This window comes from Hyaena hyaena, unplaced genomic scaffold, assembly GCF_003009895.1.
Source record: "Hyaena hyaena isolate Hyena2069 unplaced genomic scaffold, ASM300989v1 scaffold_199, whole genome shotgun sequence".
Taxonomy (NCBI): Eukaryota; Metazoa; Chordata; class Mammalia; order Carnivora; family Hyaenidae; genus Hyaena; species Hyaena hyaena.
The window spans coordinates 2409981-2432416 of NW_024080831.1; the positions used below are offsets into that span (position 1 = coordinate 2409981).

General features: G+C 50.8%; 2 protein-coding genes across 3 annotated transcripts; both read right to left on the minus strand.

The window, feature by feature from the left end:
• Nucleotides 1-2179: 2179 nt before the first annotated feature.
• On the minus strand, nucleotides 2180-10491 carry ABCF3 (ATP binding cassette subfamily F member 3). The gene is made up of 21 exons (XM_039241716.1): nucleotides 10308-10491; nucleotides 9931-10078; nucleotides 9717-9796; nucleotides 9185-9231; nucleotides 8903-9000; nucleotides 8679-8801; nucleotides 8248-8514; nucleotides 7901-7981; nucleotides 7753-7812; nucleotides 7598-7654; nucleotides 7460-7482; nucleotides 7303-7358; nucleotides 6954-7154; nucleotides 6786-6862; nucleotides 4760-4804; nucleotides 4549-4681; nucleotides 3925-4013; nucleotides 3735-3826; nucleotides 3416-3548; nucleotides 3210-3297; nucleotides 2180-3108 (listed from the first exon to the last, which is right to left on the minus strand). The coding sequence occupies exons 1-21, from the start codon at nucleotides 10378-10380 to the stop codon at nucleotides 2950-2952; spliced, it is 2130 nt and encodes a 709-aa protein (XP_039097647.1). The 5' UTR covers nucleotides 10381-10491; the 3' UTR covers nucleotides 2180-2949.
• Nucleotides 10492-12279: 1788 nt separating this feature from the next.
• On the minus strand, nucleotides 12280-21343 carry AP2M1 (adaptor related protein complex 2 subunit mu 1). Of its 2 annotated transcripts, XM_039241689.1 has the most exons (12): nucleotides 21236-21343; nucleotides 19106-19222; nucleotides 16964-17229; nucleotides 16208-16290; nucleotides 15805-15810; nucleotides 15469-15604; nucleotides 15238-15379; nucleotides 14646-14765; nucleotides 14404-14539; nucleotides 14206-14303; nucleotides 13580-13691; nucleotides 12280-12890 (listed from the first exon to the last, which is right to left on the minus strand). In XM_039241689.1, exons 2-12 carry the CDS (start codon nucleotides 19177-19179, stop codon nucleotides 12756-12758), a joined length of 1308 nt encoding a protein of 435 aa, XP_039097620.1. In that variant the 5' UTR covers nucleotides 19180-19222; nucleotides 21236-21343; the 3' UTR covers nucleotides 12280-12755. The 2 variants fall into 2 exon arrangements, with proteins under 2 accessions (XP_039097620.1, XP_039097621.1); XM_039241690.1 differs by lacking the exon at nucleotides 15805-15810.
• Between the last annotated feature and the right edge of the window lie 1093 nt (nucleotides 21344-22436).

Genomic DNA, 22436 nt, shown 5'->3' on the forward strand with positions numbered 1-22436 from the left:
GTGCCAAGGAAACCCACTTTGAGGAAGGCAGGGTTGAAGCAGAGTCCATCACTACAGGTTTGAAAACCCTCCCAGCCCTCAGTCAGGTTATGGACCTACCCCGCTAGCCTGCCTGCTACCTGGCTCAGGCTGGGACATCTAGTCTGCGTGTTTGGGCTGATAATAGAGCAATGGCGCTTTGACACCAGCGTGGTGTTTGGTTCGCATTTGTGGATGGACCAGACCCAGGCCTGGGGAGTGTTTCCTAGTAAGATGTTCTGAACCAAAAGGACAGATCAGGCTGGGGCATGGCCAGGCAGGGTAAATGGTACGTTCTCTCGTATTCTTTGCTAAAATTTACCTGGAAACTAGTGAAAGCTTAGCAAAATGTCTAACAAATCTCAAGATAGCAGTATCACATTGGAAGAAATAATTCTGTGACTGGCATCTTGGAGGGTCATGTAGATTGGTACAGGGAGACCCACTGCAACCAGGTCCATTGGTGACCAACCAGGTTGTCTGGGAAGGCACTGGGGAGTATGGTAAGGCCAGAAGCAGGGAGGCCAGGATTTCAATGAAGACCCTGCAGACTGAGGTCTTTCACACTGGCCGGCCCTGGATTGCTTTAAAGGCTTGATGTCAGCAGGGCAGCTCCACCATCAGCAGCTGTGGGAAGGACCAGCTTTCCAATGGCGGGGGTTAGATAGGGTCTCCATAGCATGAAAGGGTTGGCTGCCATAATGGATTATCTGGAGTGATCAAGGGCAGTCTTTTGTGTCACCTTCCCCTCTGCCCTGTGGAGTGGAGATGGTTGATTGTGCTGCATTTTCCATCCCTCAAGATCATCGTCTTCTGCCAACTCACCTCCCCTAATTTCCACAAGTTCACCATACACACTTGTCGTGGGATCTTTCTCAGCTGCTGCAATTCATTCATGCTGTGTTTCTGAAGTCCTGCAGCACAAACTTATATTGTCATATATAAAAGCTCTTCATTCACATTTCTTGCATGGAATTCTAAAACTGGAAGCCAGCCTAGAGACTATCTAGTGCTGGCTCCTTCCTCAGAGGCCTTCTCCACAGCCTGGCAGGGCGGAACAGTCTGAGACCGGGAACTCACTCCCAGAAAGCAGCCTGAGCTATTCAATAAGTTTTCTTTCCTTTGAGCCCAAACTGGTCTACCTCTGGAGCCTCTCAAGAGAAAATTTCTTTTCCCAAATAATAGTCTGCAAATCATAGACAGCTCACCCAAGAATCACTTTCTGAGTGCTTATATGTTACATGCCTGCCATCTAAACCTCACAACAATCCTATAAACCATGTAGGAAAGTGTTCAAAAAGGTGGTGATTTGCTGTGGTTACCCAGCTAATACTGGTGGCCCCTTCTATTGCTGGGGACGGAGCTGGGACTTGATCTCAGGCCCAACTCTGATGCCTCTGCTCTCTGTACACAAAGCACCTCCAAAGAAGCAGACTGTGTCACAGAACTCTTCAGCTGCATTCTCACTGACTCAGACATTGAGGACTCCTACAGGGATTCACAAATTAGTGAGGGGTGAAGGGGCTGAGAGTCTGGCCAAAAGGCAGGCACAGAACCTATACCACAGAGCCCCCGAACTGGCTCCCTTGCAGGCCTGAGCGTGGGAAGTGTGGTGGGGACTGTGAGAAGGCTCTCATGACTTCAATGGCACACATGGCCACAGGAGTGGCTGGGACACTTCTGGACTTCTAAGAGGGAGGGAGGCTGAGGAGGCTGGCTGACTGATGGCCCTTTGGCCAGCTTCCTGAGTCCATCAGCACCTGCTGTGTAGTAAACAAAGCCTTCTTGACTTCATTCTCCTTTTCCCCAAAACAGGCTCTTTCCGTCCAGTCACCTTCATACCACAATAGCCGCAGGGGCTAAAAATCTTAGGTTGAGCCTGTGACTACAATTCTCCATGAAGTCAACAAGTTCCTTCTGTTGACTCTGGTTTCTCCGTTGTCCTTGAGGAAAGCAAAATTCCTACTTTAGTGTCTTCTAACAATTGCATATGGAAGCAGAGTCCTCAAGAAACAGTATTTATAAGTCATACTACTCTGTTTAACAGCTGCTCTCCTGAGACTGCATAATTTAAAAACAAAGTGCTGTTTCTTTCCATTTGATGCCCCAGGCCCCTCCTACACGGTTTGAGAGAAATTAAAGAACATGAAGCCACCCAAGCAAAATGGGACAAACTTTGTTTCTCGGTTTCTCTTCAGCGCCATCTGAGGATCCAGATCAGAGAGGCAGGGTGAGCCTAAATTCGAGACTGTTGGACTAAGCAGCTGACAAACCATGCTGGAGGCTGGCTTACACAATCAGTTCACTCCTCCAAGCAGTAAGACTGAGGCGGCACAAACCAAGCCCCCTTCGACTGAGGCTGAGCCCAGGCTATAGGGAATAGCACTCCAGTGATGTAACACACTGCCCTTCATTCTGCCAGCTCAGCCCACCCAAAGTAAGGCAGGTGACCTCCGAGCCCCAGTGGCTTTAATGACACCTCCTTCCAGAGCAAGACTGGTGCTGCCATGGACTCGGCCATGTGGCTGATACAAGCATTACACGAAAAGCCCAAACCACAAAGCCCACACCCCTTAACAGTGGGCAAGCGCTGCAGCCCTGCCAATGAGCAGCAGAGATGAGGCCAGGGAGACGCAGGGGGACATTTAATTTACACAGCAGCCACTTGGGCCCAGTCGGAGCTGGGGCAGTTGGGGTGCTCTATAACCAGAGGGCACCCTCCCACCCCTTCCCTTGAAGACCAGTCCTCATAGATACTTAGATGGGGCTTCCTGGGTTGTGCAGAGGATGCTCCAGTTAAAAGGAGATTTGGAAATAAGGCTGTCCCCAAAGTCGGGGGAAGTCCGTGGTTTGGAGATGGTTGTCTACATCACGGCCCAGGGGTCTGAGAGACCAGTCCATGTCCTGGGCACAGTCCTCAGCCTGGTGACCCTAGAGGAAGCCCTCACGGCGGAACTGTTCTTGGAGAAGGGCGCGATACTGGTCAAACCCCCCCTCAACCCGGGTGACACCGCCGCCTTCGCACACCCACAACTCCCGGCACACCAGCCGGATGAAGCGCTCATCGTGGGACACCAAAATCACACCACCCTGAAAGAGAGGAGACCAGGAGGCACTCAGGGGGGCCCTAAGGGGGGCCCTCTGGGGGGCTGGCACTTAAGGAGGAGTGGGCAGCAAGAAGGCACACTCACCCTGAAATTATTGAGAGCACGGCCGAGGGCCTCAATCGTCTCCATATCCAGGTGGTTTGTAGGTTCATCCAGAATGTAGAAGTTGGGGCTAGAAGGCAGTACCCAGGAAGGTGGGTAGTTATGAGGGTTGGGAGAAAATGAACTCCTCTGATATGAAGACAAGATAAACATTTTCTACTTGGGTAGAGGGGAAGGCAAGAGCTCACCAGGGCATGGTCATCTGAGCAAAGGCTACCCGACTCTTCTGGCCCCCAGACAAGCTGGCAACAGGGCGCACAGCCAGTTCTCCAGAGATGCCATATCGGCCCAGCTGGTGACGATACTCTTCCTCAGGCCGCCCTGAAATAGGCCTCACCCATCAAGTGGGTTCTTGACCCAACCTCCTCTCTTCACCCTCCCCTCAGCCCTACCTCCAAATGCCCATGTCCTTATACTTAGACTCGGGGCTTGCTGCTCAGCATCCCACCCCAAGATAGGCCTAGCTGTAGGGGTCACCTCTTTTCTGGACTCAAATCCCTAAGGTACCGGGAAACTTGCGTGCCAGCAGTTCGACAGCACTGACATTCAGGTCCAGCTGCTCCACATGGTGCTGGCTGAAATAGCCAATCTTCAGATTCCTACAGGCAGAAATGAAGGTAGAAAGAGGGGATGGAAGGCAGTGACCATAAAGGGGTGTAGCTACAGTATAGGAACAGTTGGGGAGTGGGGGCTTTACCTGTGAGCATGTCTGATGCCCCGGACAGGCGCCAGATCCCCCATAAGCAGCTTCAGCATGGTAGACTTACCAGCACCATTCTCCCCAACCTGTAAAAAGAACCACGGAATGTTAAAGAGTGGACATGTGTGGGACACCGAAGGGAAGGAGATAAGAACTGGTTCTGATCAATGATTCCTTCAATAACTAAAAAAAAATATTAAGGAACTCTACAGAAAGATGAAGGAACTAGTAAAGATATAAAGGGAACTGACACCTGAATACCTACTAACTGCAGGGGATTTAATCCTGCCAATAACTGATCGAGGTAGGTGTTATCTCCTCTTTGTTACCAAGCTAGCAATAGGCAGAGTCAATACCTGAGATCTGATCTCTCTTCCATGTTCCATGGTTTGAGAAAACTCAGAGCTAAGACTAGTCAGATAAAGTCTTGCTCTTAGTATTCATAAAATACCACAACCAGCCTTTCTATCTCTGTAGGGAAGTAGAGCAAAGTCCTTGGCCCAGGCCCACCCCTGCTCCTGTATATCACTTCCCTTTGCAGCCAGATGATCTGGGCCAATCCACACCACGTGATGGGGTGGGAGAGTCCCAGCTCACAGAACAGAGAAACAGCAATCATACCACACAAATGCGGGACTCGAGATCAGCAGAGACAGACAGACGGCTGAAGATGACATGTTTAGGATCATAGTAGAAATCCACCTCATCTAGTTGTAGAACTGGTGGTGAGAACTTCTCAAACCCATCAGGGAACCTGCAGGAGGTGGTAGTGAGGAACACGGAGGTGGCCAGAAACAAGAGCTCCCAACCAGCCCCTTGGCCCGGCACTCACTTCATCACCACCTCCAACTCCTTGTCCACAGGTTTCAGTTCTGGTCTGAGGAAAGAGGGGGCAGGCAGACTAGATTTATGGCTTTAAAAAATAACTTTGCTCTTACTACACAAGTAATAGATGTTCAGAGAAAACTTAGAAAAATCTTATACTTCTACCATCCAGAACCCATTCTTATTTTAAACTTAAAAAAATTTTTTTATGTTCATTTTTTCAAAAAAATTTTTTTAATGTTTTTTAAATTTATTTCTGAGAAAGAGAGAGACAGTGTGAGCAGAGGAGGGTCAGAGAGAGGGAGACACAGAATCTGAAAAAGGCTCCAGGCTCTGAGCTAGCTGTCAGCACAGAGCCTGATGCGGGGCTCAAACCCATGAACTGTGAGATCATGACCTGAGCTGAAGTCGGATGCTCAAGCGACTGAGCTACCCAGGTGCCCCATTGTTCATTTATTTTTGAGAGAGAGAGACAAGTGGAGAAGGGGAAGGGGCAGGGAAAGAGGGAGGGAGGAGAGAGAGGGAAACACAGAATCCACAGCAGGCTCAAAGCCATCAGCACAGAATCCAACGCAGGGCTCGAACTCACAAACTGTGAGATCATGACCTGAGCCAAAGTTGGATACCTAATCGATGGAGCCACCCAGACACCTCAACCCCATTCTTATTTTAGGGTACCTTCTTCCAGTTCACAATATCCCTTTCTGTAGATTTTTGGTCTTCCAGTTAATACATCATGATAAATATTTCATGTCACAAAAACCTAAGCCTTTGATTTTAGACTACCTTCTGCCACCAGCACCTCTAGAAAGGTTGCTATTAAACCCCCAATGTTCAATACCGTTAGTCATTAAAGAAATGCAAATCAAAACCACACAGTGAGCTGTTACTCACACCCACTATGATGACCAAAATTAAAAAGACAGATAACAAGTACTGGCAAGGATGTAGAGAAGTTGAAACCCTCATACGTTGCTGGTAGAAATATAAAACGGTACAGCTGCTTTAGAAAACAGTTTGGCAGTTCCTCAAAAAAGTTAAACATAGAATTATCTTGTAACCCAGCAACTCCACTCTGAGGTAATATACCCAAGAGAATAGAAAACACATGCCCATATGAAAACTTTACACAAACGTTTAGAGCACTGTTATTCCTAAGAGCCAAAACCAGAAATACTTCCAAAACCCCCCAACTGATAAATCAATGAACAAAATGCAGTAGAGCCTTACAACGAAATATTATCCGGTCATTGAAAAGCAGACAACACTGATTCATGCTACAACACAAATGAACCTCAAAAACATTGCGCTAAGTGAAATAAGCCAGACACAAAACATCACCTGTTATTTCATTTATATAAAATATCCAGGGGCACCTGGGTGGCTCAGTCAGTTAAGCTTCCGACTTTGGCTCAGTTCATGATCTCACAGTTCATAGGTTCGAGTCCCACATCAGGCTGTGCTGATAGCGTAGAGCCTGGAGCCTGTTTCAGATACTGTGTCTCCCTCATTCTCTGCCCCTCCCCTGCTCATGCTGTGTCTCTTTCTCTCAAAAATAAACATTAAGGGGCGCCTGGGTGACTTAGTTGGTTAAGCGTCTGACTTCAGCTCAGGTCATGATCTTGCAGTCGTGGGTTCGAGCCCCATGTTGGGCTCTGTGCTGACAGCTAGCTCAGAGCCTGGAGCCTGTCTTCGGATTCTGTGCCTCCCTCTCTCTCTGACCCTCCCCTGCTCATGCTGTCTCTATCTCTCTCTCTCAAAAATAAACAAAACATTAAAAAAAAATTAAAAAATAAATAAAATAAAATATCCAGAATAAGCAAATATATTAGACACAGAAAAGGAATTACGGGTTGCCCAGGCCTATGGGGACAAAACTAATTTACAACAGCAGTGTAAAATATTCTGCTTTCCTGTTGGAGAGGAGATTAAAGTTGGTTTCTAAAAAATGGGAGACCTAGAATTGGAGAGCAAAATGAGGGAAAAATTTAAGGGAACAAGACTCAGGGTCTAGTCAAGGGCATTGTACTCACAGCTTCTCCAGCATCTTGAGTTTACTCTGCACTTGAGAAGCTCTGTTGGCGTTGTAGCGAAACCGGTCAATGAAAACCTATGAGTGGATGAGTGCAGACACTGATCAGGCTCCCTCATTCCTGCAAACTCTAATACCCACGGGCCCCCAGCCCTGTCTGCCCCCACACCTGGATATGCTGGCGATACTGCTGTTGTGCCTCATATTCACGCTGCTGGTTGAGCAGCCGCTCCTGCTTGCTCTTGATGAAGGTCTCAAAGTCTCCCCGGTAGCCATCGAGCCGCTGGCTGTGCAGGTGAATGATGTCTGTGGCTATGGCATTCAGGAAGTTGCGGTCGTGGGAGACAACCAGAATTGTAGAGGGCCATGTCTGGGGGGGGGTCACAGGATGGCAGGCCCAGTTTGGGAGGGCAATCAACTTCCAACACGCCCCCCCCCCCCCCCCCCCCCCCCCCCCCTCACTGGTGCCTTAGAGGCAGATCTTCCTTAGACCTACTCCAGCACCTACAGGCACTCACTTGCAGGTAATTCTCCAGCCACAGGATGGCCCTTACATCCAGCATGTTTGTGGGTTCTGGAAAAGTTGGAGAGGACACATTTGGGATTGAAGTCTAGAGAACCTGGATGCTGCCATCCTTCCCCACCCCAAAGTCAGGGCGCCCTTTTCAAACTCACCATCCAACAGCAGAAGATCTGGCCTATAGAAAAGAATGCAAGCCTTGAGGTTTTTAGGTCAGCAGCTCATGACCTCCCATGAGCCAAGGCCGATCCTCCCACAGTATCCATGGGGCCCTCAAGGCCCAGGAGACTCACCTAGCAAACAGGGCCCGGGCTAGGGCCAGTCTCATCCTCCAACCACCTGAGAACTCCCTAAAGAAACACGGATCACATCAGCTGTAGGTGCTCACCAGGTCAGGTAGAGGCAGTGCCAATAGTATTCATAACCAAGAATGGCAAGGGCCACTCACCGGGTGGGCTGCTGCTGCATTTTAGGGGTAAAGCCAAGTCCAGCAAGAATGACTGATGCCCTAGAAGTAAATATATCGAAGAAACCAGTTGGAACAGGTAACGGAATGGAAAGGTGAAATCCGAAGGAGGGAAGGAGAATTTAAATACCTGGCAGGTGCCTTGTCAGCCTCAATCTCCTCCAATCTGGCATATATTTCTGCCAGCTGTGCAGCTTCTGAGCCCTCAGTCCTGGAGCGGGAATGGGAGGAAGAGCATTCAGCCTGAATGCAGGCAGTCTCGGGGGAATGTCCTGCACCCTATGTAGCTGAAAAGCAGGCCGCCGACTGCCTTGTTGCCAGGACAGGAATACGGCTTTACAGATCCACAGAGCCAAGTTCTAAGCTCTTCTGCTTACCAGCATGGGCATGCAAGTTATGGATGGATTGTGGCAGTATGATAGGCACTCTGTGAAGAACTGTGGGGCTGCTGATTATTGCCTATTTTGGAGCCCTTACCTGCCAGTGGCAATCTGGGCGCTGAGCTCCCGCTCCCTCCGCAGAAGGTCCTCTCTCACGGTGTCGCTCTCTAGCACACTCTGCAGGGCAGGGGTGTCGTCTCCAGCAACCTCCTGCTCCACGTGCAGCAGGGAAATGTGGGCAGGAACCCGCAGGCTCCGAGTGGCCAACATCTTCAGGAGTGTTGTCTTCCCCAGCCCATTTCGACCCACTAGTCCATAGCGGCGGCCCCACGCCAGGTTCACATCTGCTCCAGCCAGCAGTACCCTGGAGGGGTAGCAGGAAGAAAACAAAGGGTGCTGCTCTAGAGACAGGTACGCAGCAAGTTTAACAACACAAACCTAGTGTTATTTTAAGCCCCGTTTCATCTGTCCAAATTCTCCTTTAATTGGAAAAAGAAAAAACGTCACCTCCTACTGCCACTCCCTCACCTATCGCCAAAAGACACATCAAAGTTCTCAATTCGAACATCATAGGATTTGTTCTTGCCAGATGATTCCAACCGACTCTCCTTTCTGCTGCCTGCCTGGCTGGCTGAAGCCTCTTCTAAGACTCTTTCAAAGGAAGAAATGGACAGCTTTTAGCACTCCCAGCCACCCTTCCATCCCAACAGAGACTGCTCTGTTCTCTTCTCAGCCCTTCGTACTAAACTCACAGAGGGCTGCTGGTCTTGAGTGTGTCCTTCTCAGAGCGCTTCTCCTGCTTTGCCTTCAGTCGAGCCTCAGCCTTCTCTAGCTTCTTTGCATTCACTGTCTGAAGGTCCAAACACAACTGTTTCAGCCTAGGTTGTAGCCTCAGAAAGAACATCTTAAGTTACCCTGCTTCCAGGGAAAGACTTAATCAGAAATTCCCCAGAAAAATACTCCAATATTTAAAGACAGTCAACTCCCCACCCTCATCACAGACACAGTCCCCACCCTTTCTTCCCCCTCCTCACCGAGGACTGTTCCCTCTTTAGCAGTCCTGGAAGTTTGGTGCCACAGTCTGTAAGCGATAAGAAAAGCAGTCACCTTCTCCCTGAGGGAAGGGAAACTAACATTTTGAGTAACTAATATGAAAGAGGCACAGACATAGACATTTAAAGGAAAGCCTTACAATCCCAAAACAGCTGTCATTCTCTCCACTCTACAACAAAACAAAACCAAAAAACACCTTCCAGATTGACAATAGAGACTGGGGCAGGTAAGCAACTCCTAAAAGAGCATGCAGTTGGTTAGGAAGTCACAAAATTGGGAAGTAAACCCAAGTCTGTCCACTTGTAACACCTATATTCTTCCTACCCTACCTAAGAGCTTAGAGAACTGTCCAATCCTACTACCTGCATCAATGGCCTCTTTTGCTCTCTGGAAAGACATTAACTAGCTTCTACAACCTTGCCCTGTGGAAAAGGGGTACCAGGAATCCTGGGCTCCAGGGGACAGCTGAGATAAGGACAGAGGGCAACTAGTTCAATCTTCCCTCACTCTCACCGTAGTTTTCTGTTATCTTTGACAACTGGATGGGGGCGTCTAGTAGCACCTGGCTGTTTCCCTGGGTCTGTGGCTCAGCCCTTGAAGGTAGGAACAGAAAGCACAGAGTCAGGAGTCGAATAAAAAGCTCTAAGACCATCAAACCTTCTTCCCTTACAGCTCGTCTCCTCCCCGTCCGCCCTCCCATCACGCCCCCACCTTCCCAGGCACTTACAAGCGCAGAGTGTTGTACATGCGCTGGCACACAGCCCTGATGCCCGCGTCATCCTTGCTGTCCCCGGACACCTCCTGTAACAGTTCCCCCACCGCTTCCACCAGATCATCCACAGACTCGAAGTCCGCACTGCCGCTGTGCAGGACGCCTAGTCCGGGCGTGGCAGGCCGAGAAAGAGAGCGGGTAGGGTGGACATACAAGCAGTTTTAGTCCCCGAACCACGGCCTCAGTCCGGGCTCCAAACCTAACCGGTTCTCGGGACAAGAGGTCACGCAGAGGAGAGGCCTAGGAGCGGTCCCCGGCACGGCCCTCCCTTAGTCTTTCCCCTAATGACTTCCATTTCCGATTCCCCAGTGCGTTGATTCGGTTCCGCTCACCCGTCACGTAGTCGAAGACCTGTCCGTCAATTTCAGGGAACTCGCTCCGCAGGATTTCAGCGCAAGTCGCCATGTTCCAGTCGGGATCCCGTCCGCGCAGGCGCCGTTAGACCTCGGCCAAGACCCGCCTCCGGCCGGTCTCCCCAAAGCTCACGCCTCCTCCCAAAGCGCATGCGTAGTGGTGACGTAAGAAAGGCGCGGCGTGCCCGGAATCCGATGGATCGGGAGATCAGGGCTAGAGGAACCGTGCGCAAGCGCTCCTCAAAGTCTACGCTAGGACTACTCCCTCTGCGCTTGCGCAACGCCGTTTCCCCTGAAAAATCAGCCACATGTGCGGTTCTCTTTGCCTTCTGGGAGGTGGAGCTCCCAGGGAGGAGGCGGGGCGGGATGCAGGGAACCTCGCGGTTTATCTGGACTCGAGACACCGATAAGCGCGGCAGGAGGGAACCTTCTGACAGATGAGCGGTTGATAAAGCACAAGGGCCTCGGTAGAGTCTCTGCGTCCCCTTGAGGCGCGTCTGCTGCAGCGCGCCCAGACGGGTCCATTTTGGAGCCCTCTGAGAGGTTTGCTGACTCACACTCATCCCTGAGCTTTCAGAAGCCCCCTGGGCAGTAATGTATGGCTCACAGGTTTTGTTCTGGTCCTCAGGTTCTATGGGCTTCTTGTATCAGCCTGGTGGCCAGGCCGCCCAGGACCAGCACTCTGTTTTCTCATCTGACAGCTCAGCAGTCCTACGCGAATATTCTCACTCAGTTCTAACATTGCAGGGCCCAAACTCACCACCAAAGGGCAGGAAAACCAGATCGACAAAGGCATGTGTAAATTCAAGGGTATTTATTCCCTACCTATCTATACCCAAAGCAGACTTCTCTGAATCAGGAAGCTCAGTTAAATGTAAAAAGCTACTTCGTTTCACCGATTCCCTCGTAAGTTAGGAATATCCCCAAAATGATGCTGCTTAACGTTTAACGTGAATATTCTTCCAACCTGGCTCTAAAATTTTCACCTAAGATCCATCATCCTTTTGCCATTGCGAAGGATCAATCCTGCTATTTACAGTTTAAACAGTTTAAGCTGCTAGAGCGAACAACCACTTTATAGGCACTAGAGGAAAAGAGGAATTCTGGTGGGGAAACTAAAAACTGGTTTCTTCAACAACTTGCAAGAACCTATAGTTTATAAGGTTTAAAAAGCATTCACTGACCCCAATGGACCTTGTTTAGATCCAGATGCAAGTTGTTAAAAAAATACCACAGGACTCTTGGATTGTGAACACAGATCACGTGATACTAAGAAACTGGCCATAAGCTGATAACAAGTTCAATGAGGGTTCACTATATATATGTCTTGATACTTCCTGTTTATATTTGAAATTTTCTCTAATAGATTTTAAATGACTGAAGCCAAACAAGGGAAAACTGGTGAGGGCAGGTTTGCTCTTTTATCTGCCCCAACACACCAACAGGGTACGGAATACGCCTAAGGACTAGCTCATCACAAGATTCTTTTTGCAGACGGAAAGTTACAGAAAGGAGGAGAATCCCTTTTACCATTCACCAATATTAGGGAAGCCTGGGTAATTGGGAAGACAGAATTGAGGTGAGTTTCTCAAGATGGTGGGGAAAAAACAAATGTAAACCTTGCTTAATCTATGCTAATTAGAAAATACCTGCTTAAGGCTGGAGATAATTAGGGAAAGAATCTCTACCCTCAGGGGACTGGGTCCAAGTGGAGCTGCTTGCCCTTGAGGTTGTGTTCTGAGACAGGAGGCCAGACACCAGTCAGGATAAGGGCCTGAATGACCTCAAGGGGGCCTAACAACAGAAAAAAGCCTTAAGAGAACTCAGGATTAAAAAAAACCGAGTGAGCTCAGGATACAAAATTCTACTCAGAGTAGGCAGCCTAAGATTTGGGAAGAGCAATCCCATCAGTTCCCCTCTGCATGTAGCTCCAGCACCAACACTTAGCAACTCCGCTCTACAGAGTTTATTGGGTTTATAACTGGACAAAGTCACACGTGTACAAAATGAAGCTCACACTATCCCAAAGCAGAGTAGGGATTGAGGGCTGGGGATCCGTTACTGGCCTTTGGGGGAGCTCCGAGGTGAGGGGCAGCCAACCCTCCCACTCCAGAGATGTGGCCACGGGGGACGGGAGGAGAGGGAGCCCACCTGGCTTTGGTCACAGAACACAGAGCCTGGCATTGGGCCAGGACAGACAGATGGATGGTGGAGTAGGAGCCCCAAAAACCACCCTGCCCAGGGAGCCCAGGGACTACTCCGCCAGTCCCGTTCGCGATGTGGTTGGTCCAGACCTAGACTCAGGGGCTGGTGCAAAGGGAAGGCAGCAAAGCAGGAGGGAGGAGACGCTGAAGTGTGGTGGCCTGGGGACACCCAGACCTGTGGAAGAGGGTGGGTGGGGAGGCAGGCTAGCTGCTTACTAGGCAGCTAGCAGCGGGTCTCATAAATGCCACTGCGGCCAATGTAGCGCACCCATTTGATGACATCATGGTCGCTGTAGTTCAGCTTCGGTTCAAACACCTTCAAGTAGCGCACCTTGAGGCCAGAGGGCGCGAATGGCACCTGGGCAAGGGACAGGTTCAGTTAGGAATTTGGTCTTCCTATGACAGATGCTCTCCTCTGGGAAGTACTGTAGCCCTGCGCTACTTCACCTCTCTTTACTACAAGTGTTGGAATGATCGGAGTCCTGAAACAAGCTAGGGGAAGCTTAAGAAGGGTCTTAGGAGGTTACTATAGAAGAAAGCATATCCAAGAATAAGTAATAACTACTTGGGTTTGAAGTCAGGCAATGCCTGTGATAACTTGAATCAATTCCTTTAATCAGCAGGAGGCAGTAACCAAAGACCCACCTTAGAACACTTATTCTGCTCAATATTATGGGCTTAAAAAATAAAGTGGAGAAAATTATATGTCTAACATGTACAAAAGCAAAGCCAGCCCAGTCTCCTATGTGTAAATAAACTTTGAGTCTCATCTGGAATTCAAACAATCTAAATTTTTTCAAAAAACTGTCTTAAGACAAACTTTACATGTCACAGATTTTTTTTTTTTTTCGGTCAGTGTGAGTAGCAATTTCTAGTAAGAGGCCTGAAGGGGAAAGAAATGGGTCTTTGAATTAAAAGTCACTTTCCCCTCTCTAGGTCTCATCTGCAGGTGATAAGGTGCAGAAGGTGACCCGGACAATCCTAAGATCTTTCTTAGCATACCCTGCCATGCCTTTAGCCCCCACCACCACGCCCCCTTTGCCATACCTCGAAGTTCATGGAAATGGGGGGTCGGGCCCATTTCTTCTTGTCATTGGTGGGCAGAAGCTCAATCTCTGCGCTGATCTGCGATTCCTTCATGCCTGCCATACGCTTGATCCTAGGAACAGAGGGGCAATGAGCAACAAGTGCCCCTGATAGCTTGGAGGAGTTTCAAGGTGGATGGTGCCCTTTCTGGAGAGGAGGGGGGAAGGGAACAGAGGAGCTTGTGGGAGGTGCTAGGACAGGAAATATGGTGAGGGCCCTGAAAATCACTTGCTATGGAATCTTGGGTTTGCTATTCTTTTAGCCCTGTGGGCTGCAATTTCAGCCTAGATACACAAGCTTGCTATCCCTTGCTCCTTATTTCACAGAGAAGTTACAAGGGCAAATAGGGAAATCTTGAAGCATTCTGATAACTAAATGTATGCATGCACCCAAGTGCAGGCATGTGCACACTCACAGAGAGGTTTAGGGGTGACAGCATAAGCAGAGGCTCCTGGAGAAGCAGATAGGCACCCCCCACCCGTGCAACACACACACACACACACACACACACACGGGATGAAGATAAAACTTAAGAGGGTACACCAAGGCATCTTGAGCCCTGCAGTGACCTTGTGAAGGAGACTCACTTCCACACGATGGCGTTCTCGCTGGCCTTGTATTTGGCCTTCCCCTTCATGCAGATCACCTGTACCCCGCTTGTGTTCAGTGGGGTTGGGATCCTCACCTAGAAGTGATATACCTGTCAGAGAGCTCTGTCAAGCCCTGACATCAGCTACCTTTATCTGGAGATAGTGTTTCCTCCTCCCCAAGTCCCTTGTTTTCACCTCAATCTTCTGAGCCAGTAATGAGGGCTTGAAATTGGACTTGATGACCACCTTGACCTCCAGCTTGGTGCGTCCCACTTCCCGCACTAGCGGAATCACCCGGAAAGGAAGGATGATGTCCTTGGTGGTGCGATACCTTTAGGGGTGGGGAGCAAGGTTGGCACAGCAGGTCCTGTCCTTCTCCCTTCTCCCCACCCCTCTCTGCCAGCAGCGCCCCCTGGCTCCTCACACCCCATTGGTACCTCATGAGCTCAAACTCTCCATCTGGTGGGATGAAGCTGATGCTGCGTTCAGAGTCAAACTTGCTGAGTCGCACACACTGGTGGAAGGTGCAGTCATCAATGGCAATTGATTGCTTCCCACTGTGAGCAGGGGGAGAAGGTCTCCTCGTTGATACAGGAGAGTGGCAGGAGAGAGTTGGACTGGGCATCTATCCCACCCCCAAAGGCTGTCACATCCTGAGTGAGGCTTGCACTACAGACTGTGGAAAGCTACCAGCTTATAGCTTTTTGACTGAAGGGTCCCTGCTGCTAACTTAGGGATGAGTGGAAGCTTTGCAAGTTCACCATTTCTGGAGAACTCTGCTGCTTGGGACCCAGAGGTTTCAGGCACACTGGGCAGAAGCCATCAGTATGTTACAGAAAAGTCTTGGTCCTGGGGATCAAACAAAGGGACCTACTCTTTAAGTAGTAGGATGAGAACAATCCCCTCATTCTCGTAAGCAGATGTCAAGAGCTTGGAAGAAATGATATCCAGAAGGAACCTGTGATTCACCAGGCCCTACTCAGCCCTCCAAGGTCCTCTCTCTCCCACCAGCAACCCTGCCTCAGGCACCTCTTGCTTGTTTCATCAGCTGTGCCTTTGCCCTGCTTCTCAATGACAATCTTGTCGTTCATCCCAAACTTGCACTCGGGCATGCCACTCAGGTAGCTCTTCATCACCACCCGGCCTGACACATGGGCGCTCAGCACCTGCCCTGGTGATAGATAAATAGGAACATCTGAGTCAGCATGAGGATCCTGCCCTGGTCCTGCCCCTCCAGCTTCATCACAAGAGGGATCTCACCCTGTGGGGACATGAGAAGGTTCACACTCTCCAGGACATCCAAGAAGAGCTCATTCCGGCGATACTTGATGCCCTCCCGCCGCCAGCCAATCTGCCCGGTCACCTGGCTGGTGATCTGGGACTGCTCTTCTTTTGTCTACACGGGGGACAGAGACAAACACTAATGGCTCATTTCTCTCCACCTTCAATCATCCTGTTTCTATCCCTACTCTACCATCATTCCCCCTCCCTTCTCATCCCCACCCTGTAACTCATCTTTGCCATAAGCTCCATGATGCAGGGCCTGAAGAAAACTGGAGCAAAGCTGTAAAGGTGGAAGCTAAGGGAGTAGCTTACCTGATGCTGGAGGCCAAAGGGCCAGTGTGATGCCCACAGGAAGCAGTAGGGGAGCACAGACGGGAAAAGGCAGGCAGAAAAGAAGAAGGCAGCTATAAGGCCTGGTTCCTAGAGGAGGGCCCACACTCTCCTCCTGAGGAACACCAGGCCCCCAGAGCAGCCCACACCCTTCCCTCCCCCAGTGCAGAAGGAAACCGCTTGAACTATATTCCCAGTAACAGAGATGCTGAGTTGGCTGCTCCTGGGGTGGAGGGCCACACACAGCAAAAAAGGCCTGCAATCATGGCAGAGGGCTCAGGCCAGCACTTCCTGTCAGAGGTGGGTACTTGAGTCAGCTGGGACAAGGCTCAGGGGGCTCAAGGAGGATGGGCCCCACCCTGGCTGTGGCTGTACAACTGAGTACCTGGCTCTTGATACCCTGCTGAGTGATGAAGGTTTTCAGTGCTCCTGTCTCTGAATTCTGTGGGTAGCCAAAGTCCAGGATCTCTGCAAAAGGAAGGGATCCATCAGCCCCTAGAAGAAGCTGAAGACTCCTTTAGTCTAATCCCTCCCCTGGCCTGGACATATCTGGCCAGGACTGCTTTAGAAGAGTGTGGGATCATCTGTAGCAATTACTCTGGGATTTGTGCTTTATAAGAAAACATAATTAAATGTCAGATTTTTCTTTTCACAGAGAAAATCAGCAGAAGAATCTTATGGCCAGTGAATGAGAGATCAGGAAGCGCTGAGTCCTTAGAAAACCCAGACATTGGGAAGGTGGAAAGACTGTTTCCTTAAATCATACCCTACAGAGGAACAGAGAGAATGCAACCCCAGAAGCTGGTAATAGCTCACCCTCCTCCAGGCTCTGAGGCAGCTGCTGAGACAGAAAGCTGGAAGGACAGTCAGTGAATGCCCAAACCACAAAGGTGAACGGGAAATGTGCTTAACTGCAGGAGCTCAAGCTACCAAGCCCCACAGTTAGGTTCCTATCCCCTTTGAAAGAGCTTTTGGTCCTCTGCCTCCTCTCCCACCTCTACTTGCTGGCCTTTTCAGGGCTCAAAAGACCAAATAGGAAAGTTCAGAAGGCACTGGAGGGAATCTCACACCTGCTCCTACCTCCAGGCCAGGCCCCATCAGGTTCAGCCCCACCCTAGGCCCACTACCCTGCCAGCCTCACCATCCAGTAGCTCATATATGAGCACAAAATTGTTCTTGATGTTCTCCTCGCTGATCTTGCCAAAGTAGGCAGCCATTACGTCACACATCTTATAGAGGAATTCGAAGACCATGGCAGCATTGACATTCTGCTTGGTGACAGCTGCCAACCAGATGTTGGACCGCTTAACATGGAAGAAACTGGTGCGAGCGATGTTGGTGACAGGGCTGCGCACCTGCTGCCGGGCGTGGATAACATTGACCCGAAAGGCATCCACTGCGTTCCTCCTGAGGGAAAAGGGTACACAGGGGCTGCTCAGCGCCCAGGCAAACCTCACTCCACAGGGATCAACCACAGCTGCTAACAACTCCCCCCTCCCCCTCCCTTCACTGCTTGAGTTTGGCATGTACTCTGAAGCTAACTGTCTAAACCACTGGGGCAGTTCCCTTGTGACTCCCAGCAGAGGTACAGGGGTAGGGTCAGAGCTGGGCTGGTGTCTGAAGGCCATCAGAAGAGACGGGGAAGTCAAGTGGCAATGACAGGAGGATAGATGTAGCATTAATAAAGTGAGATCCATGAGGCTTAAGGAGGTATGTTCCAAACTCCCAGGCTTCGCCCCAATTTCCCAGCTGCCACCTCTCTAGCTTCTCTGTAAGCTTCACGCCCAAATGAGAGACTCTGCTTCTTTTCCAGTTTTCCCACTTGTGATTCCACTAGTTAGACAAAGCATGACTTCAGAGAAGGCTCTGATCTACTGAGGAAAAAGGACTGAGGGGCCATGGAGCTGGGCCATTCATTCCTGTCCAGGATCCAATTCCAGGGTGTGTTTGGGGAATGAGAATAGATGAAGAAAACAATGATGGGGGGCAGGGCCCCCCACCCACCTGTGCCTGGGCGGCAGCTTGATAGGCTGCTTACCTATTGCTACGGCAGCCAATGAGATGGGATGAGAGAAATGACGCCAGCAAGAAGAGGAGAGTGACAGCAACGAGAGAGAGGATTAGACACACAACACACTGGGGTGGGCAGCACACACCATGAGGTGAAGCAGACAAGCAACAGGCAAGGGGGTGGAGAGCACAGCAAGGCATGCAAGATAGTATGTGCCCTGGCTTAAGCAGGTCCATCCAGGGCAGGAGGGGGGTGCTTATGGGTATAGCCAGCCAGGTTCAGGCAAGCCGGGCATTGCCACAACTCTAGCTCATGCCCCACTACCAGCCAGTGGACAAACAGCCACAAAGGCCAGGCCAGCCCACTAGCCAAGGAGCTGGGAGCCAAGGAGCTAGGGCACTGCAGCAGGCCCATTCTGTAACTGTCTATCCTAAGCTCTTAGAGAAAGAGAAACAGGGCAGTGGGAACCAAAGAAGCCTAATCTCATTAGAGCTGCCGAGGCTAGAGGCTAGAGGCTAGGACGTGTGCCCTCACTCAGGAAAGAACAGTGGCGTGCAGGGTGGGGCAGAATGAGAAGGCAGGCTGTGCCTCCTTGTTAAGGTCTGAGGGACCCAGAACAAGGAGCTACTCCAGATCTATTCTGATAGGCCAGAAAGGGCCACATGGCCTCCCTGCCCTTCCCTCAGTGACCCAGAGAGTGCCCCAGGCTTGCTCACAACCTCTCTTCCAGGAATGGCCCAGAAGAACTGAAAACAGCTGAGTCAGCAGCCTGCCTCCTCCTGAGAAAGGGAGTGGGAGAGGATTTGGCAGCGTGGAGAGGCTTTCAAGAGAATCCAGTGAAGGCTCTCAGCAAAAGAAGGGCTTTTGAGAGCAAGACTTAGATGGGCTAGTACCTCTAGCCTGGCCACTAACTCCATCCCCTGGAGAAATATCTCCCTCCTCCTCAAAGGAGGAATCCATCTGCCAGGGCAAAAGCACTCATTTCGAGCATCTAGGTCTGTCACTAAGGGAAGGAGAAGGCAGGAAGGGCAAGAGTTCCCAAAACTGTGGGGGCCACACTATTCCACAGGTCCTGCCTATCAGCCAGTAACTGGCTGCCAGGCCAATACCACCAGACCTTATGGGAACCAGGTTGTATTAGCTGAGCTTCTAGGATGCAGCAAGGGACAGGGTTGGCCCAAGTCAAGTCTCTGGTAGGAACAGACCTGGTCCTGCATGCTGGGGAGGAAGGATGAAGGGTGGGGGCATGGCTGGCTCAGCCAGGGGACTCACCCGATGTCATCTCGGTAGACCCGGGAGATGAGCACCTCCCCCTTGTGATTATAGATGAATAAGCCTCCTATCATGGCGGCAGCTCAGTCTCCAAGGCCCATCGCTCTGAGAACAGACCTAGGACAGGCGGAGGCAGGGTAAGGGAAGGCCTCAGAACCTCTGCCAACATCCCCAGTGGGGCTGTGCAGGTCACTGGCTCGGCTTTTTTTCCTGACTCAACCCTCCAGTAAGTGACCCTGCAGCCCTCCCAGGCATGCCCCTCCCCTTAGCCAGGCTCCAGTTCCTGTTTATCTCACACTGGAAAGGAGAAAGAAATGGAGAAGGACTTGGGCCCAGGATTCTAAGGCCATTTTGACCCTCCCTTTTCTGGGGCTGAGCCCAGAAAGTAGCCCCCTCCCCCTCTTCACAGTGCTGAACTCAGCAAGGATTCTTTTTGGCCCCTTCCTGTGCAGGCTCTCACTTAGACTGTAGCCGGTGAGTCACTGGGAAGGCCTGCCTGCGGCTGCAGGAATGGCGGTAGGAATTACTCCACTTGGTTCAGGCCTGGGGCTCCCAGGCACAGCTTTAGGAAGACCCAGTCATTGAGGCTCCACTACCCTTCTGAGAAGACAGCAGGGCCTGAACCTGCGGCTCTCTAATTCACAGAAATCTAAACATTCCAGGAAAGGGTGTGCAGGGTGTGGGGAGGAGAGAAGGGAGGCCTTAGGCCCTGACACCCAGGAGTGCGGTTCCAACCAATCCCAGGCAGTCAGATAAGCAGGCAAAAAAGCAGAGAAAGGCCCCAGCCCTGGCAGACTACACTTCAATGATCCAAGCTGCTTATTAGTTATTTTTAACTATCTCCCTTTGAAAAAGGGAGGCTCCTTCTCAGCTCCCAAATGCCCAATAAAATTAAAGGGGTAGGGATATAGGTTCATAAAATGAAGAGATTGATCCGGCTGAAATTTTAATGATTCCAGACCCCATGACATAACTCATTTCTGGCCTAAATACCTATAAGCAAGGGGCAGAATATGTGAATTATACAAATTATTTGGGTCAAACTAATTTAGACTGTTTACAAGGAGAAAAACAGTTAATTTAGTTCTAGATTTCCTGAATTAGCTCTGGTATTAATTTTCACAGGGCGGCGGGAGTTAAGCAGACTTTTCTAGACTGGAAAATAAAGCGGATTACTGGGGCCACCAGGGTCTCCCAAACTCAGTGAGAGGTCTCTCATAGTGGTGGTGGACACATTCCATCCCTCAGTCCAAAGAGGCTGGGAGAAGAAATGCAAAATGGAGTTTAGAGCCCTGGGCAAAGGGGCAAGTTCACAGAGTGGTAGGGACCTCAGAGCACCAGGGCAGCAGCGGTGGGGTCCAGGACAGGAATGGAATAATTAGTTAAGGGGAAAGACTGGCAGAAACAGCCGGGCGGTCTACTCAGGTGAGGCCGCAGCAGGAACAGGGGTGGTGGGGGCATCTAGAGGAAGGAGTTTCCAGTGTGGCAAAGGTCAAGGCTCTGAAGAGGAAAAACAGCAGGGAGAGACTGACAGTGGTGAATAAAGGAAAGCTGGGGTACGGAACCTGCTTTGGGGTTCAAGTGCAGAGGTATGATGTGCTGGTGGGTTTTTCACCCTGGGGAGGTAGACATCGCGGAAAAAAATATGGCTCCATGGGGGTGCGGGGGCTGTCACAGGTCTGAGAAAAAAGAGCCGCGGGGTGTCACTCAACTGGGGGGAAGGGGTGCCGCAGGGTGGGAGACTTGTCACAGTCCAAGGAGGAGGCACACGGGGGTGTCACTGTCCTTCCTAGGGGATGGGAGAATTGTCCTTACACTGAGAGGAGGCGCCACGGGGCAGGGAGGTTGTCACGATCCCGGGGAGGGGGGCGCCGCGCGGAGTCCCGGCTCTGGAAGGATTCCTCCTTCTCACGGGAGGCTCCGGATGGGTCAGGTGGAGGGCGCTGCTCTCTGCCAGTCCTGCAACCGCGCCCCGGGCGCCCCCGCCCCGCCGTCAGCTCCCTCCCGATCTAAAGACTGAGGCCACTCCCGGGTGTGGGCAGCTTTCCACTGCAGCGCAGTGCAGGGAAGGGCCAAGCTGGGCAGCGGGGTAGGAATCCTCCCTCACCCTTGGCCAGATCCCGAGCTCACCTGGTGTCCGCGGGCCCCTGCTCGGCCTGGCCGGCCACTCTCCAGATCCCAAGATGTCCGCCCGCCCCCTGCTCGCCTGCCCGCTGCCTCGGCTTTCACCGCAGTGCCGCGGCCCCGCCCCGACCACAGTTGCGCGTGCGCGTCGAATGACCGTGCCGACTACATATCCCGTCAAGCCCCTCTGCCTGCTCGTTTACAATTTTAAGTTTCCTGGGTTTAACAAAACTACAACGACCGACTGCCTTCGGCGGGGTAGGCGTGCCTTGGGAGAGATAGGCGTGGCTTTTATTCAGCCCTACACGAAATACACATCCCATCGTACGTACGCTGCTCCACTCACTTCATTTTCCCCACTGAGCATTCTGGGAACTGTAGTCTGGAATCCATCCTGTTCCTATTTCAGTATTTAAGGGAGAGCCTCTGAGGATTAGTGCCATTTGTTGAAGCATCTGTTAAGCCTCAGATTGCTGTAGGCCTTTTCTGTTTCTGGAGTCCGAGGACTGGCTGTGCTCACTTTACACACACACACACACACACACACACACACACACACACACACGACTTGGCAGAAGGGTCGAGGACTGGCTGTGCTCACTTTACACACACACACACACACACACACACACACACACACACACACACACACACGACTTGGCAGAAGGGTTTCTACTGAATTGACTGCTTTCTAACACCATCTCTGATTCTCCCAAGATTCTTTCATCAGATGTTTGTATCAGACATGAGCCTTTTCCCAGGGATCAAGACCCAAGGAAGAGTAGGGAGCGAGGAGGCAAATACTTGTAAGAAACTAGCCAAAGCTTTTCAAGAATGTTCTATCCCAGCTATGCACACCTGTGTGACCCCTCAAGGCAGGCCAGGACCTGTGTGCTTTCCAGTGACGGACGTATATGTTGCTTAAAAAAAACGTTGGCAAGTTTAATTTAATGGACATGGAATTTGAAATGCTCTCTCTGATGAAAAGTTAATCCTCACTCACATCCAAGATGAGAAGAAGAGACAGAGCCAACCCTCCTCAAACACGAAAGGCCTTCTTGGCTTTTGCAGGACCTAAATAGAATCTGTTAGCTCTTCTCAACAGAAGAGATACCCTGCTGCCTTCCCTGCTGCTGAGCCTATTATGGGAAGAAGGGCAAAAAAGGGCAAACCTGGTTGCAAACCCTTCTGTCCCTAGCATCGTCTT